We start from the raw sequence: 18,791 nt of genomic DNA, 5'->3' as shown, positions 1-18,791 counted from the left end.
TGGCATCCGTGTCCTAACAGGCCACAACTGAATATTTTTATTTCACTTTAACACATACCTTATTCTGGAAAATTCCCATCAACTTCAAAGGAAGCCTAAAAACTTAAGAAGAGTTCAGTTCTCACATTATCTGTGGCCATGTCTGTATTTATTTTCCCATACAAGCCTTAGCATGCTTCAGGGTCCTGCTCAGATCACTCAGAACAGTACCTGGCAGCAACATGCCATAGCTCACGCTCAGACTCGGGGCTTAAGCTTCCCTGTAAGGGAACTGGGTCATAGAGGTGTGGGAACAGGAAGGTCTCCTGCATATCATGACAAGTAGTAGACTACCTGATTAAGAAGTTTCCCTGGTTATTGAACAGAGAACAGCTTTCAGAAAGTGCCAACTGCATGAAAGCTTAAAAGGCAGACACTAAAAAAAAAGCGTACCTGAAAAGAAGCACGCATAGCTTGGTTTTGGATAAATTGGAACTATCATAGAAACCCAATTATTATTATTAAAAGTTAGTGCATGGACCAAGCCAAACAACAGTCACTCATCAATTCTCAATGGAGAGCATGGCAACTATTCAAACTGACTTTTTCCTTTCCTCCTTACTAGGGATTTGAGGTTGACAAATGCTGTTATGTGCACTTTTATCAAGGAGAATGAGAAAATAGTGACTTGACACACCCTATTTCCTAGGAAAAGAAATTTTTAGCAGGTTGCAGTTCAGCTCTCTGTATACTCAGTTCTCAGTGTGCAGTGATAGAACCAGGCCATTTTCCTCCTTTTTAAAGAACGTTTTTTTCTAATATTTCCAAAGATATAATGGATACAGTGAATAGAAAATTTCCTTATCATGCACATATTTTTAATTACTTCTGATCTGTTTTTTACATTTTCCTTAGCATTCTCTTGTAGTAGTAATGACGACTGGTTTTTTTTCTTGTTTCTTTGGGAAATTTGCTTTCTTATATATGTAATTTTTGTTTGTTGTCTGTATCTTCATTTAGTTGTCTATTTTTAAACTATGCTTGCCTTTGAGTGCTCTTGGCCTTCTAGCTTATATATTTTCTCTGTGAGAAGTTGTATTGCCTCTGTCTCCATTAACAATAAGTGAAATTCCATGTTTTCAAGATACTACTTTCCAATTATGTTTAGTTTGTATAAAGCTATTATGGAACTGAATTCACTGGGCTTTTTGGTTTGTATTCAAATCGACTTAAGATTTCATATTGACCCATGTATCAATATCTAATTTCTAAGGAACAATTCCAATCATCTTCCATGTGTTATTCCACTCATCTGAGAGAGCTCTATCTGAGCAATTTCCACAGTACAATCTTCTACACTGCAAAATACCTACATTTAATTCCCTTTTAGGTATGACTTTCCACAGATAGCTTTCTTTCTCTACAAAATAGTGGCTCCATGAAAGCCCAGAAATTGTTTCAGTCCCCTCCTTTCTTCTTTCTTTCTTTTTTTTTTTTTCTTTTGCTTCAGCTGTAAACTTTCAAATTTCTTACTGCAAATACGCTCCATGTAACAACTGAACTGTTGAAATTTTCCACTTTGTCACTCCATCTTTTTTGGTAAAACTAGTTTGTCAGCCCAATCAACCATGCCATCACCTCTTTTCTTTCTAAAGCTTGTGCTCTCAATCCAAGCATGCTCTACAGCCTAGCCAAGCAACACTGCTTCGTCTAAACTTAAGCCAGCCTCCTACTTGATGTTTCTCTCTTAGACCTGCTCTCCAAATGCCGCTGCAATCTGATTGCAAAATAGGGACCCAATAAACCCTGAAAAAAATCAAAAGTTGTTAAAAATATTATATAACTCCTCTTTTACATATTTCACATACAAGGAATATGTCTCTCAATTTTGCTCCTTTTCAAAGTTTTACTCTTACGTTTGGTGTTTAGGATTTTTTGTTTTTTGTTTTAAGCAAAAACTAGTAATTAGATTGCTCTTTTTTAATTGTGGGCTATTAAACAGCATCCACTGACTCTGGTCCAAGATTATTGGGGAAAAGGGTAGCTCGTTTTGCCAATCTTTCTTTTAAGAAACTTTTCCTTTTTGAAGTGACAAAGTTCTCCTTTAAGATCCAATTATCCTTAACTTCTTTGCCTTCAGTTCAGAGCACCAAGTCTCTTAAAGTAAAAGGGGAGAGTTACCCCTTTCTGCAAGGAATCCAAAACTGCTAGCCCCCAAGCAGAAAGCTACCAAAGCTCATATATCTGCGGTACTGGTTCTTTCAGACCTACCTTCAAACAGCACTATCCATATTGGCCAGTGTGTTCTGAATACAAGGTGCCACATAATGAGGTGGCCTGTTCTAACCTATTCAAAGCAATTTATTAGAAGTCCTTTTAAATCTATCATCTTCTTGACTTATTTTTTCTGGTATCACAAATACATATGAGGCAGAGTTCTGCCAGCAAGTGCTATCAGAGCACTACACGCCAATCCATGGGTCCTGGTGAAACATCCTGGTGGGAAAAATGCACTTAGTTCTAGCTATGGGTGCTCCATAAAAATTGAGCTAAAGCTGAGCAGAAAAGACTGGATTGATCATGTCTGAGGAAACAAGCTCAGCTCACTCATTCTTGCAAAATGGAAACTGAGAAAAGATCGTATTACTTTGTGAAGACACATCAAAAAGACCTTTTGAGCTAATGGATCATGCTGGCATAAAAACAAAATCATTCTGTGAATAAATTTAGGCTGGAAATCACAAAAAGCATGCAAAGCACCAGCTTCTGGAACAATCTCTCAATGAAGAGGCTGAGAAAAAAAATCCTAACATTATAAAACACTCTGGTCAGTTTATGAAAAACGTTTATCTAACACACTGCCTGCAAAAACAGGAGATTGGTCTCAGAATGTCAGGAGATACAGTCAACCCCATAAGCCACATTCTCCAGTTCTCACAGAGCCATAATAGACCAGACATCTCCCAGAACATTTACTGATCCCTTGTGGATTTGGGCTGAATGGCCTCTGCATCCCAGCAGAAGTTGCACCCATTGGCTCATGCCGCAAACCAACACATCCCACTGTCAAAACGAGTGTTGTAACCCTAGAATTTGGGTTAATTTGGTGTACAGACCAAAAACCCCAAGGCCTTAATCCCAAATCCTCCCTGTCATACAAACTGAGATATAATGTTGCAATCCACAGTTCTCAGGGATCGGGATATCCCATCTCCAACCTAAAGAGAAGAAACATTTTCTGGAATAAGAATGTATCCTAGAGTAAGATTTTAAGATTTTTTCTCTGATTTTCTGTATTTTTAGCAACAGTAATACTAACAACCACAGTGAAAAGTGAACATCTTTATGCCAACTTATCATCTGGGTGAAACATTGCACTGATAACTTGAGAAGATGAGATTTAAGAGGCAATAGCAGCATCCAGGGCTGTGTGTGACACCAAAGTCAAAACACTTACAGCAAGTAAGTGTCAAAACCAAGGATGTGTGCCATTGATTAATAGAAGATGAAGTTATTGCTGAGTTAAGAAGTAGCCTCAAGTTACCAGTATAATTAAAAACTGTGATTAAATATTAAGATGACTGAAAAAAAATTAAATTGTGAGCTGTCAAAGCTCAAAGTAAAAAAATCTGAAGACAAATTTCAGAAGAAGCAGGAAGATCCTTTTCCTTCCTTTTCCATTTCTTCATGTTACTAACCCTTTTTTTGCCCTTTCTAACATAATCTCAAAACTTTTTTCTCTGATTTTTGAATAGTTTATCAAGGTTATTTTCCCATACAATATATGTCTGTTTATAATTTGCTATAATACGTGTTTGGAAATTGCTGAAGAAGCATTTTCTACATAAAAAAGAAAAAATGTGATAGTGAAAAGGACAACCACTTCTGGGACAGAACTGCAATCAGCAGGAACAAAATAAGTGTTTGTGGATGGAGTTAGGAAAGAAGAGAAGGGAAAGAAGAGTGGCATGGTTTGATTGTGGGTTATTTGGTTATCTAAATGCCGGGGTTTATTTCAGGATTTTTCCATATTCATTTTCTTTGCTGTTCAGAACTATTCTTAATTTGGGTAAACAAAAACCTTCTCTTTTGTGTCATCTAATGGATGTCAGAGACTGCTGTGACTTCTTTGGTGCTGAGGATGACCTAAGGAGACAGGTAAACTGCTGAAGCTAAATCAAGAAAGCAGCTTGTGCACTGACAACACAGGTAGCCAGAAGCCAGATCATTCCAACCATAAAAATGTCCTCTTTTATGTAGTTTTATGGTTTTTTTTTTTTTGTTTGGTTGGTTGGGTTTTTGGGGTGGGAACATAGGAGACTCAAGAACCATTATTAATCAACCTGATCTAGTGCTTTGGCTAGCCTAGTGTTAGCAAGTACTAGCCTACTTGCACCACTGAGGCCATAGTCGAGAAGAAATGCAGATTCCCATGAGAAATATCAATTAGATCAATGCTTTCCTGTGAGCTGAGAGCCTTATTTTTCCCTGAAAAACTCGCTTCTGGCATGGAAAACACCATATTACACCTCAAAATACACACATATATATATTCTCAAATTTATGCCAACAAATAATAGTAACTCAGCCTTGTCCACACTATTCCAGGTGTACATTCCTCCTGCCTAGTTCTATCCATCATAACCTGGATATTCATCTTCCGTATGTGTCCTGTGTCCCTATTACTGGATGCTAACTCTGTAGCAATGCAAATGATACAGAGTACAGAGTATAACTACATCTACGTACACAAGCCATGGCTGGCTAAGGCAAAATGCAGTGCTGAATTAACTGCAGTGTATGTAAACTACATTGTCTCTAGAGTATAGGTACATTTTTGTTTCCTGCCATATCAAATGTTGAGTGACATTTCATACTTTTTCTCCACAAATTCTTGATTTGACCATTTATACCAACTTTTTCCATGGCTTTGCACTTGTGTTAAGCATATTTTTGCTGTGAAGATCATGTTCATGTAAGTGCTCAGACCGCTACAGAAGTAGTAGTATCCATAACTCATCTTACAGAAAAATTTTATACTGAATTTCATTCGTGATCTGCATGCCTTCATCTTACCATCTTGCACCAGCCCAGGTGCAAAACACATATGCAAACCTAGATTCTTGAATATAAACATCCAAGACTCCTTGCACCCAGGATTAGTAGAATGAGTGTTTGTTTTGCGAGATCAGTAGTATACAGCTTTTCCTTTCTGACAATTTTATTTGATGCTAAAATAGTATTTTTCTCCATGTATTATTAAAGGACAGATTTTCCCAATGCAATATTAGAATATATTCTTTTAGAGAAAAAGACTAGTGTATAACTTGTAACTATTCCTTGCTCTGAAGTTTTCATCAAATTAATCTTTTCCTACTACTGGTAAAAAGGCATAGGTTATATATCAGCTTATTTGAATTCTTTAACATTAGCTTACCTTTATGCTGAGTGAAGCAAGACTCACAGCAACTCTACGCAGCTAATGAAAAGACTACCCAAACATCATTATTCAGTCTGTGTGCAGTACCCAGGCAATGATGGAGAAAAACTACCTAGTGAAGCATCTGCAGCAAAACATTGGTTTCAGTGAATTTCACTATTGCTTTCAATGGTGTTTGACTATTTTTTCTTTTTTTAATATACATTTTAGCGAAGGCAAAAACTATGTCCCAGATTAAAGAAAAAAATACTGTTAATTTCTACTTTGTTCAATGGTCTTTGTTGGAGCTGAGATCTGACCATTTCTCAGGAAGTCGTAAGAACACGGCATAGTGCCTTTGGGATCACATTAAGGAGTAATTGCCACTCCCAGAAAGGGCTCAAATCCAAGTGGCAAATTCAGGGAACAAGAGAAGCTATGGAGTATCACTATCTCTCACGTCCTTCCTCTTGTGTTTACTGACAGTGTGAACAGAGATGACTATGACTCACGAGACAGATGGCAAAACATTGTTCATATTCCAAAATACCAACAACAACAGGACTGAGTATGTCAGTAGGGCCTGCTGATCTGCTTCCTTTTCTGCAGGAGGATTGGAGAACAGCAGCTCAAACATGACTGGTAATAGTTAAGTCCCACCATCTTGAGCTACGGAGGCTGCACAACCTCAGGCTGTGTGCTCCTAGGCAGATATGATCTGAGCTCAGGCCTTCCATGTGACAAAAGTCAACTTCTCAATCTCAGGCACAGTCTCTGCAACTCTCTCACATCTAGTGCTGTGAGGTAACATCTCAGAAGCTATCCTCATAAACCAGGAAACAGGAGCACAGTGAGGTTTTGAAAGGATCCTGCAGCAGCCTCATAAGAGTACTTTGGAGATAAAGTTACAATTCTGAGAAAACAGAGCATGGTGTCAGCATTTTCATAAGACTGGTGGTGCACACAGTACACCAAACTGTTTTGTAAACAAATATAAAGCAAATAGTAGGCAGAAAAATAGGAAGTTTGAGGGAATAACAGCAGTATTAGTGAGATAAAATCATTACGTAGGCATGTCTCCCACTGAGGAGTTTTTATTTCCATGTTTTTGTGAACAGCAGTGGGAAAAAAAAAAAAAAGGATTATTAGATGCAACAGAGAAAATTCAAATAGAGCCCTTACCTTGCCAAATAAGAATCCAGTGCACATCTAAAGACAAATCAATGGGCATTTTCCCTTATCTAGCACTATTCCCTAAATAATCTACACATAAAACTTTTAGTATGAACATAGAATCACAACCATAGAATGCCTTGGATTGGAAGGAACCATCTAGTTCCAACCACTTTGCCATAGCCATGTTCACTTCCCTCTAGACCAGGCTGCCCAAATTCCCCTCCAGTATGAAACATTTCTAGGGATGGGACATCCACAGCTTCTCTGGGCAGTCTGTTTTAGTGCCTCACTTCCTTCATAGTGAAGAATTTCTACTGAATATCAAAATTTACCCTGTTTGAGTTTAAGCCATTACCCCTGTCCAATCACTACACTCTTAGATAAGGAGTCTTTTCATATCTTTTATTTAGCCCTCCTTTAAGTACCAGAAGGAACATATGAAATGAAAATATTGTTTCCACCTTTTATGTGAGGCTTTGTCCAAGTAAAATACTAAGTAAGAAATAAGCAACATATTTTGGCTTAGAACATGGGGTTGACAGGGCTTCTTCTATTTGTCAATCAATAGACATATATGTAGAATCCTATTGATTTTGTGTATGGAGACCAGTATACTTATAATCTCAGTTTTTCCTGATAGTTGATAAGTTTTTAAAGTTGCTTTCCAGCTGGCCTATCTATGTCCACTGCGTTGTTATACTGGAACAACTTCTCAAACTACTAATCAGTTTTGTGGAAAAAATGTAATCCTTCTCTGGGTTTCTCTTACCACTCCAAATCATTGGTAAAAAGCATTTATATTGTAATTTTAATCCTGATCTTAAAGTAAACAAAATAGTTTCCTAATTATATATTTTGAATCACTTGATTTCACAACAAAGCTTTTAAATAACTATCCTAACTTGCCAAGAGTCCAAGAGACTTGGACAAAAAAAAAAACCAAAACAACAACACAAATTTAGATCTATATTAGAGTTATTAGAATCAGAATCAAAGTTGGAAAAGACCACTAAGATAATCATGTTCAACCATCAACCCATTAACACCATGCCCACTAACCATGTCCCTCAGTGCCACATCTACACATTTCTTGAACAGCTCCAGGGACAGTGACTCCACCATCTCCTGGCTCCGATGCCTTACCACTCTGAGATAAAATATATCTAACATCCAACCTGAGATATTAGGGTACATTTTGGACTTTCAAATCTAGGAGTAACTACCTGCAGACTCAAAATTAAGATGAAGCAACAGCTTTGCTTTAATATGTAACCAGGACCAAGTGTTTTCCATCTAACATAGTTAATACTTAATATGGGATATCATTGGTTTCCCTCAAGATTCTCCAGATGATGTTAGTAGCCTTTAATTTGGCCCCAAATTCAAAGTTGGAGCTTTTGAAGATTAGAACTTTACTACCATACATTTAATTTTTAAGAATCACAATTCTTTTGGCTATTAGTTTCAAGAAGAAATATCCTGAAGTAATGAAATCTACCTACCACTCTTCGTGATGGTTAATTTTTAAACACATAGAGGCAAGTGTGTGGTGGGTTTTTTTTGTTGTTGTTGTTCACAGAAAGTGTCATCATGGATCTACAAATGTATCAAGTAAATTGTTTAAAATCAACTTATTTTCTTTGAAATATACCCATTTTTCCAAGAAGGGGCAGAGCACAAGCAACTTATAAAACTGATGCTTCAGACTCATAAGTTGGCATTTTACTGTTTTATGTTGCCTCGTGTGAGTTCATGCATCCTGAGCTTTGTTTTTAAATTTCATGTTTTTCTGAAACAAACATAGTAGTTAAAGAAAGATTTCTCCTTTAAATATTATGGACCATCAAAGAAATTTCATTTTTTACAGCTAAGAACAGCATGTCTATTATAGATCTGAGAATGTAGACTCGCAGAATGTGAAAGACATTTCAAATAGCAATTTTTAAAATCCTTCTCACTGTTTCATAACATAGAACATGAACTTCTTAAAATTAAAATTAAATATTGATTACTTAGTCAATTAAATATCCTTACAGTGCAGTGGGTTTATTTCAAGAATCAAAGACAACTGTCCTTTCTGCGGGCTGATATTACTAAAGTTTCAGAGAGGAGTAATAAAATAAATAAAAAGATTTGGCTCTATGAATTATCAGCACTTCAGCAGAAGGATTAAAATACTAATCCAGAACTCTGTCACAATTGTCATTTATTTTTACTGAAGTGGACACAGTTTCTTTAGTCAAAGCACAGAAAGGACTTTAAGTCTTTGAAGAACAGGGGAATGGAAAACTGCAGAGATGTGCTGAAGTCAGCTTGACCTAGTTTGATAGGGGCAAGATAAAAAGTTTACTGCAGAAAGCTCTAACCCTAGCCATCCTCTGTCTTACAAGGAGGTCTGGGAGTGGAAAGCCCCCAAAAGACTGCAGTCCAGTGTCAAGAAAACTGAACTCAAAACCTTGGCCTCCTAAAATATGACTTCCGCGTTGTTTCCCCTACCACCGTGACAAAGGTCTTGGTCAGCTAAACCTCCTGACCCCACAAGCTGTCAACCAAACTTTTCATATAGCTGAGAAGGAACTGATCACATCTGAGACTGAATAAGGGAACATGGTTGGAAAAAGGTAGTACCTTCTCAGAGCCTCTCCTCACCCTTTAGTTTTATTTTTGTTTGTTTGTTTTGTACTGAAGTACAAATCAAGAAACAGTTCCTAGAGCAGGAACTGTTCAGTCCAGGTAAAGGAGGCCAAAAGCAAGGGGATGTTGTCTTTGCGATCCTATTTCACACACAGAGCATGCAGCAAGAGAAATTAAGTGCCCTGCACAGATGGAGAGCAGCTCTCTCTGGCAAAGATGTATTTTGAGTTACTCTACCCACCACTACAGCATAACAAATTTCTTTTACTTAAAAGGGCAGAACTGTGAACTGTTAGTAAAGAAACTTCTGGATCCTGACTTAAACTTCTGTGAACAGGAAAGAAGAGGCAGGGAAAAAAAAAAAAAAGAAAAGAAATCAAACTTGCAGTAGACTACTGTGGAATCCTTGATTACAGTATATTACATCTTGTTGTTAACCCGCTTTTTATCTTTACTGGCAAACACAGAAGTAAGAACATCTCTCTCCCAGACTTCTCTGACCTCCATTAAGAAAGGTGTGCTCACTTTGAGTAAGTAAAAAATGATGCATGCACAATTCTATGTATTTGCTCTAATGTTCCATGTAGTAAGTATTGTGTCAAAAGATGAAATTGCTAAAAAGAGGACTTTACTACTTTAAATCACATATTTGTTTCTCCCCACTATTGAAAAATACACATGAAATAAATAAAACAGTGGAAGGATGCCAAAAAGGTATTTGTCTTCATGTTGTATTGTGTCTCACTGCATTATACCGAAGATCTCTGTATTATAGCATGCTGAATGCTGAAAGAATTGGCCTGCCAGCACTGAGCAATATCCTTCTCTCACAGAAGTGAATGGAGGAAGTAAATCCTCTCTTTGATTGCATATTAATAAAGATGGGAAGGGGTTATTCATATGAGGAAATTAAACTATTATGTATTTTATCTGTGATAATCAATCATACTAAAATAAAAGGAGAGCATTAATAAACTATTTAATCTCAATGTGATGCCTCTACTTCTCAAACATGCTTTGTCAGTACTGCTTAGAAGCTTTTTAGACTTCATATCTTACAGTTATTGGGAAACAAAATCCATCTATTCTTCCACTCAAATGCCTTCAAATCCCATTTCATTATTTTGCCCAAACAGTTTTCAGCATGTGGTCTGCACATGGTATATTTCCAAATTTAAAACACTGATTATGGTAGAATTCTGACCAATAGCCATGAGAAACACAAAGCGTATACCCTAAACCTAAATACACTTAAGTAGTTCTACAAACTAAGTCCTTACACCTGTAGTAGGCTGACAAATGCCTCCATATATTTATTAGTGTGACTCCTTAGCTAATCTAGAAAATTATAAAGTTTGAAGATCAATGGAATAATGGAATAAAGATCACAGGAATACACCATCAATCTGGCAGTTGCATGATACAGGCAGTGCAAAAATACTAGCAAAGTAAACAGTTGGTCAAACAATAACTGCCAATTCTGCCTTGTACTTCTTTCTTTTCCTTACCTTTCAAGCACGACAACTAATACAAATACCAGAAATATTTCCTTTTTTCTACTCTCTACCAGACTTTCATCTCAGTTTCTCCAGTATTGTCAGAAAAAGAAGTTGAGGTTTTGTGGAATTAGGCTGTTTATGATTTTTCTTTATTTCTGCTCTTACCCTCACCTTCCTCATTTTTTGCAACTCTTGTCCTGAAAATACTGTAACAGCATCAATAACACTAAAGGGTTATGGAATAAATCTCTGTTAGACAATGTTGAAATCATGTCTGATATTGGCTAATAAGCATTATGTTATTTTCCACAGGAAAGGGTTTTTATGCTACAGTTCATGGTTAATATTTACCTACACCTTCCTTTTATGTGGTGCACCAACTCTCCTCAGAGATGTACTCTGATGTATCCTTCAGATTTAATGCCAACCATACAGGAGAGGACTGTGTCCTACCAATCCAATTCCATGTGTGAAACTCCTATTTCAGAGCGCAGGGAAGAGCCACTACCTTCATTTTATTTTGAAAAGTACCTTTTGTTTTTAAATATAAATTTGGTTCAATTTCACTCAATAGATATCACATATCTGCTCTGAAGTTATTCTCACCCATTAAATAAAATGCAGACCGCAGTACCACGGCGTTGCTTCATTGTGCTTCTTTACTAGCATGAAAATTATTGACCCCGAACATTTTTCTCTTCAGTGTTCTGGCATTTAAAATCATGACTGCACTGTAAGTTATTCAGTATAGTAAATCTAAGAATGTTTTCCATTCAGCACAACACTAACAGGAAGCAACACCTCATTTCCCAGGTGATCCTGCAGTCTTTCTCAAATTCTAGCTAGGTAATTACATTCTGCCTGTTTGAGGTCTCCTCCTGACTCTGCAAAAGTATTTTTCATTTGTCATGAACAGTCTGTAGCAGTGCTGCAGGCTATGAAACATCTGCACTTGGGTGCTATGGCTGCCTTGGTACTTCAGTATAAATTACCCAAATTGTCTTCTATCCCCAAGTTCTTTCTGTTCCATTTAAGATCATGGGGTAAAACTTGACAGAAAATTATTTGGAGAGTGGAAGCTGTTTTTGGTATTCAGAATTCAATACTTGAGTTCATTAGCTTCCTAAAAATTCAAAACTACTCATTCTTCAGATGTAAAGATAATGATTAACTGGTTATCTAAAGCCTCTAACATTGGTCAGAAAGCAAAGTCAAAATAATTCTGGTGAAAAACACATTGTCACTGATACTAGGAGAGAGCAGACAATGAAGGAACATCTAACGAAGAGATATCACCATAGGTCAAGCTTTTTAACAGTAATTCTAACCTCAGCACTTACATGCACAGTGCACACCTTAAAGCAGTGAAAGGAATATACGACAAAGGACTTAATTCAAGGAAAAGTAGTCCTTCAAAAAAAAAAAAAAAGCACCATACTTAAGTAATTTGAAAGACAATTTCAGAACAATTAAGCATTTCAATAAATGCACATCTCATTCACTTTCAGAACACAGAACCATATATAGTGATCCAAAGGAAACACTTATTGTGTAAACAACTGAACTGCTTTAAATAATCATTTTCCATTAGATGGTATTAAAGGTTCAATTATGAAGATAAGTAATGTGTCCCTAATCAAAAAATATTGAGATCATGTTTACTCTTATATTTGGTAAAGATTTCAGATAGACAGGTAGAAGTAGAACATTCCTTACTCACAAATGAAACACTCGTACATCACATTCCATTACTTATCTCTAATTCAGAAACCTGTGGTGCAATACTGTTGTCTGAATCAAGCAGAATAGAAATCACAGAATCACACAATTGTGGGGTTTGGAAGGGACCTCAAGCAATCATAAGTCCAACCTCCCTGCTGAAGCTGGCACCCTACAATAGGTTGCACAGGTAGGCAAGTCTTGAATATCTTCAAGGAAGGAGACACCACCACCTCTCTGGGCAACCTGTCACAGTGCTCTGTCACCTTTACCATAAACAAGATCTTCTGCATGTTTGTATGGAACTTCCTATGTTCAAGTTTTAGGCCATTACTTCTTGTCCTATTGTTACATACCATCAAGAAGAGCCTGGCCTCATCCATTTGCTTCCTACATGCCTTTAGATATTTATCAATCAGATTCTCCGTCCACCTTCTTTTCCCCAGGCTGAACAGACTCAGATTACTCAGCCTTTCCTCATATGGGAGATGCTCCTGGCCCTTAATCATCTTTGTGGCCCACCACTGGACTACTTCTAGGAGACCCATTTTATTATTATTATTATTATTATTATTATTATTATTATTTGGGGAGCCTAGAACTGGACATAGCATCCCAAATGTAGCCTATTACCAGGGAAGAGTAGACAGGGAGGATCGCCTCCCCTGATCTGCTGGCCACACTTTTTGATACACCCCAATCTGCAAAAGATTTTTCTATTTTATGCAGTAGAGCATAATTTTTTTTTCTTCTCTTCCTTTTGGGATAGGTTTTCCTTCAGGTCTTAAGAAAACTTCCCAAAGTTTATATACCTGCTGATAATTCCCCAGGAAAAACAGGAGGACCTCCAATATTATCTAAGCAGGACATTAATGCAGTAATGTGAAAGTATGATTTGATTATCTGGGTAAATACCCATTACTCAACAGTTTCCTACTTTCCATGCTCCAACTTAACCATCACATTGCTATATGGAAATAAATATGCACATTATGGTCTTTATATGAATCTTTATATGATTTATATGATATGGTCTTTATATCAAAGGAGATGTCCAACTTCCCAAAGAAGCATTCTCAGTAATAGTCCACAGGATAACTGGTGCAATTTTCCTAAATAATACTATTCAGACGTAGCAAATCTTCAACTCATACACAACTTTATATCTAATAAGACTTTAATACAAAAAAAAAAAAAAAAAAAATTATCAATATGTCAAAAGAACTAAAATAAGATGCCATTATTTATAACTGATACATATGCCATTGAGGCATTTAATCAGTTAATTTAATTATTCCATCTAATCCATCATCACCTCAAGCCATGGAAACTGATCGCAAATAGCAAAGTTCAACTAAATTAAATACTAGTTTATGGTATCAGTACTTACGGTAGAAATTATGTCTTGCTTGTGGGTTCCTCATTTGGTGATGTAATATTCAGAAGTCACCATGCTTTCATTCTTAGATAAGGCATTCCCTTCATGGCTCTCTTTAAGTAATCTTCTGAACAAGTCATCACATCATAGCATGCCTTATTCTGATTCATGTGCGTGCTCTTTCTTTATTTCCTGCCCAAAATACTCAATGCACACATAAAAGAAAATCAGTTAGTTAGTAATTCTGATACATGGCATTTATGGCATGTTTCATATCTTCAAAGTACTTTACAAATGACAGCTGATTGAAGAAGTTAAGAAACACTTAGAAATGTGAACCAAAACTACCCAGAGTCCCCTAAAAGACTGAATAACTCCATCTCAAATGTGCCAGAGGGCTTATAAAGATCACAGCTTCTTTACTATAAGTGAATAGATCAAAATGTGCAATTCTTCAAAGAAGGAAGAGTTACATTGCTACAAGTTCTGGTAGCAGGCTCTCAAGCATCTTCTCTCAACTGTATCAATAGTTATTGAACAGGACAAAGAAGGAAATAACAGTCTACAGCAGGGTTGATTTTATTTCCTGTATTTTTTTATTTATTTATTTATTTTAATTTTGTATCTCCTCTACCTATACTTCCTTTCCATGTCATGCAAGTCTCAATTTTAGATCAGAAAAGACAACCCTGAGATAGTTAGGTCCCTAGTTCAGTTTCATGTGGATTTTCCAAGGCAAATCAGAAGGCAATAGTTTAGGGCACACTGTTTACACCTTCTGTAAATCCTTCCAAGAATGTAAATAGCACAGATATTTATACTCTAGAAATCAGAAATTTTATATTTGCACAGAAAAGCAGGTCTATTGGTTACAATACTTGTGAAAATGTAAGTTTCATAATGGTCACCTAACACAATAGGCAAGCAATACTATTTTAAGTAATGTGATGATATACCAGTAATAACCTTCTTGCGGAATTTCTGATATATCATCTAAAATATCTGAATATATGGAGAAGTGTTAAAGAGAATGAATATGGCTCCACTTGTAAATATAGATACCTAGTCACAAACAAAGGAGTATTATGCTCAGTAAAATAAAATCTGGCCAGACTCTTTGGATTTAATTTGTAGACAAACATTTGCTTATGCTTGATTTCTGAGCCACTACTTATAATTCCAATTCTTTTACAGCAAACAGATGAACTCTCCCAGATGAAAACTGTTTGATATACATATATGTAGTGTATAATAAATAAATAAATAAATAATAATAATAAAAAATATATATATATATAGTTTATTTCTGAAGAGTACTTACAGGGAACTCGGTCTCATTCACATTCAGTTAAACAGGAATATTCTTCATGAATTTCACAGGTTGGTGATCTTGCCCAGACTCTGAAAACTGACCCATATATGATAGCATTAAAACAACTACAGCCCTCATGGTCAGTCATATGATGTCATCTCTTAAGATTCTTACAGAAATTCTTAATATGAATATGCCATACCTAAGTCCCGGCAAGAGATACCTCAATAGTTTGACATACCCAGCTCTCACAATTTTCTACCAGGAACTATAAAATATTAAATATTTTGCTTAAAACCTTGCTGTTTAAAGTCAGGCAAACATTTTAAGAACACCTTTTTTTTTTTTTTTTTTCTTTGATTCCTTGATCTTTTGTTTGTTTGCAATGAGGAGCCCGAAACGTGAATTACAGTTGACAGAGACCAAACAAATGAAGATTATTATGATCTTTTTCATTAACTTTAAAACTGAATACTTACCAGGAGCCTGATAGCTAAGCTTTAGAGCAACTGTGGTGAACATGTAGGAAAACATGCCTTGCAGCAAGACTTAGCTATATATCACTTGCTGATAAGTCACTAGTGCAAGCAGCTCTTCAGAAAATGCTTTCTACATTGTGCATTTTCAATACAAGATCCCAGTTTCTCTGTATGTAATAGCTTACAGTAATTATTCAAATAAACAGTGCTCCTCTGCTGCTCTTTAATCTGAAGCAATACAGATCTTTTCACACAGCTTCCTGTTACTCTGAGAAAACATTCAAATGTTACCACCTATGAACCAACAAACCTATCTCACAGAAAACCAAGTCTCAGGAATTTTGGGTCAAAAAAATAAGTTCCCAGAGTTATAAGTAGCATCAAAGATGGTCAAAGCAAGCCCAACACTGTGATCTAAAAGCATAAATTATCAAGAGATATATTCCCCACAGTGCGCATTTCTGCTCTAATTCTGTTTCGATTACTTGGCTCTAATCTTTTTTATTTTTTCCACAGGCAAAAGCATTTTCCTGGTGTTCACATCTACAAAAACACTTTCAGATGATCAATTCTCTCTATTTAGGCCATTTTTGATAATTTGATTGTTACACAAGCAAACAATATGCCTATTCTCCTTTCTGTAAGTTGTGTAACTTGTTTCTGTGAGCAATTGCCACAGCTCTATATAAATCTAGCGTGCCTGCACTTGGCGCTGATGATAATTAGGAATGTATGAAACAAATTCCCTCAAACTGAATCTGTTGTGGGTAATCACAGAATCACAGAATCACCCGGGTTGGAAGGGACCCCAAGGATCATGTAGTTCCAACCCCCCTGCCTAGCAGGGCCACCAAACATACACATTCAGATCAGGTTGCCCAGGAATGAAGATTTTATAGTGCAAATCCATGATGGGAGAGATCCAGGCTCTATACATCAGACACAAACTAACATGTTTTCTTGAAACTCTTAGAGGAATGGGAATTCTGCTGGGTTATCTTTTGAGAATTAGGGCAGATGAAATTCTCTTTACTTTCACAAAATAGTCCAATTCTCACTAGTGATCCAAGACTGTACAGCCATAACTCTGTTGTCTCTTCATCTGCAACCTACAGTCACTTGAATTTCCTAGAAATTGAATAAGTATTATGGCTAGTAGGTTTTACATCAATTTCCATTCTGTTCTCATTGTTTATTTCCTTCTCCTCCCTGCCCTCTTTTCTCCTGTTCCAAAAGTGTTTTTCAAGGTTTCTTCAGCCTCCACCATCAAAAAACAATGTCAGAGAGGACAACTTTACATTGTGGAAGAAAAAAAAAAAAAAGCTGTAGTTAGTTCTGTAAGTTTTTCTGTTTTATGAAGCGTTGGGGGGCTCCTAACCCTAACAATACCCCCCCCCCCCCCCCCCCCGATATTTTTACCATTTATATGGCTTTATTTTCCCATGTTGATTGGGGTTTGCAGTTGTAAATGCATTTACTTCAATACGTTCAAAAATACTTTGAGACCTTCAGATTAGATTTACCTTCTACCCCTTTTCAGTCAAAACAGTTAATTCCAAGTTTATCTTTTTGATTGAATGATAGAACAAAAATTACTGCTAATTAGCATTATTTACCACAAGCAGAACATCCCTCTTTCACACACTGTGCATGTGCATAGCAATCTATGCATTTGACCACAGTAGAAATACATGTATGCCTAGTCTGTGCAGATTCAGAAGTATTTTCCCTAATGTATCAGAGAATGTTGTTGCTGTGCTACTTGAATTGAGAGAAAAGAAAACATCTAAGGTTTCAAGTGCCTTTTGGTCTTGCACCATCAGATATAAACTTGTTGATGCTTTGTAACAAATAAAACAAATTACTCAGATTGCCTTCTCAGAAGGCAATAAAAGCCTTTCCTGTTTACAGAGTTCAACAAAGTTCAGGTGCTTGTCTCACACCTAAGGCATTGAAAGCTGCTGAAAAAGGAGAGCAGGAAACGCTTGTTTGTCCCTCCACGTATCACAGAACATTCAGCACTGGATCAGTTACTATAAATGCTGAGTTAAAGACATACTCTTACTTCCTCAGCTGGAGTAGCTGGCCTCAGTTTCTAGTGAGAAAATGGGCATGGCAAAGCTGCTCACTCCATGCTTATTTTGCATCCTCTGAGCACTCTAATCTGTGTGAGATGAAGTAAAACAATAATCAGTTCTCAGCAGCTTCACCACAAACTCAAACAGACTTTGCTGCAGTAGACTTCAGCTACGCTCTTTGACGTCATCCTGAAACAGGGTAGAGTGCTCATACATCAGTTCTCAGTGAACCAGCACTCAGTAAAACATTGTTTGCTACCTCTTAGCTCCCAGTTCTCAGGTCTCTCATCCTACACGTAAACTGTAAACATGCTAATACAGGAATTGCAGAGGCAAACTATTCAGCACCTCAGCAAGCAAGTCTTAAATGACTTCATGTAAATAAGCCAGAAATATATGTATATATATTTTAAAACTAAATCTGAGGGTATCTTTATTTTAACACTCAGTGCTCTCCTTATTTAGCTAAAGACAGCAACTCCTCTTCCTTGTGAAGACACAATTTTCTAAAAATGTCATGTTTCATATATATCCATACCAGCTGTAGCATTTATAAGGTTAATGAAAAAGTACGCAGGTTAAAGAGTGACATAATTATAACAGCAGCAAAATACTCAAAGTTAAGGCTTTTTTAAAGAACAACCTTATCAGACTGATTCTGTTCCTAATGAAGCCCATAGCTAAACAGCACTTTGAAAAACTCCCCCATACTCAAGAGACAGAAATATAAACTACTTTTGTAAATAAACATGCTTCCTTGCAAAAACACAGGAATTCTACCTTACCAATAGTCTCCAATCTTTACCACTTCCATAAGGCCTCTCTGTTCAATCTCACATCATTTTACTGAGGTGAGACTAAAGTGAGGCTGATTACCTACAGATTCAAATAAGGTACCTTAACTGCACCAAAACTAGGAAATAGGAGTCAAACTTGTCTGAACTTCTGTCCTTGGATCACACATCTATTACAGAAACGTCATACAATGACTTAGGAAAGGCTTACCTACTGATACTGTTGGAAGGCAAAAATATGTATGTACCTTATATTCAACAAAATCACAGGCATAATAACAGCAGCAGCACCACCACTGACACCAGGTACAATGAAACTAATCA

At 36.6% G+C, this 18,791-nt stretch overlaps 1 protein-coding gene across 5 annotated transcripts in view; it reads right to left on the bottom strand.

Annotated features, from left to right (window-relative positions):
• The window catches only part of KCNK2 (potassium two pore domain channel subfamily K member 2), a 125,452-nt gene that overhangs the window by 88,354 nt on the left and 18,307 nt on the right, over positions 1-18,791 (bottom strand). For all 5 annotated transcript variants that reach the window (XR_007375337.1, XM_048936856.1, XM_048936857.1 and 2 more), the window contains exons 2-3: positions 15,126-15,212; positions 13,817-14,008 (exon numbers count right to left, since the gene is read on the bottom strand). Coding sequence is in view for 4 of the 5 variants with exons in the window: in XM_048936856.1 (XP_048792813.1) it covers positions 13,817-13,850 (34 nt within the window). In the remaining variant the exon portion in view is untranslated. The remainder of the gene's footprint in view (positions 1-13,816; positions 14,009-15,125; positions 15,213-18,791) is intronic.

This window comes from Lagopus muta, chromosome 2 (genome assembly GCF_023343835.1).
Source record: "Lagopus muta isolate bLagMut1 chromosome 2, bLagMut1 primary, whole genome shotgun sequence".
Lineage (NCBI taxonomy): Eukaryota > Metazoa > Chordata > Aves > Galliformes > Phasianidae > Lagopus > Lagopus muta.
Note: the sequence above shows the minus strand (reverse complement) of the source record. Positions and strands in the feature narration are given on the sequence as shown.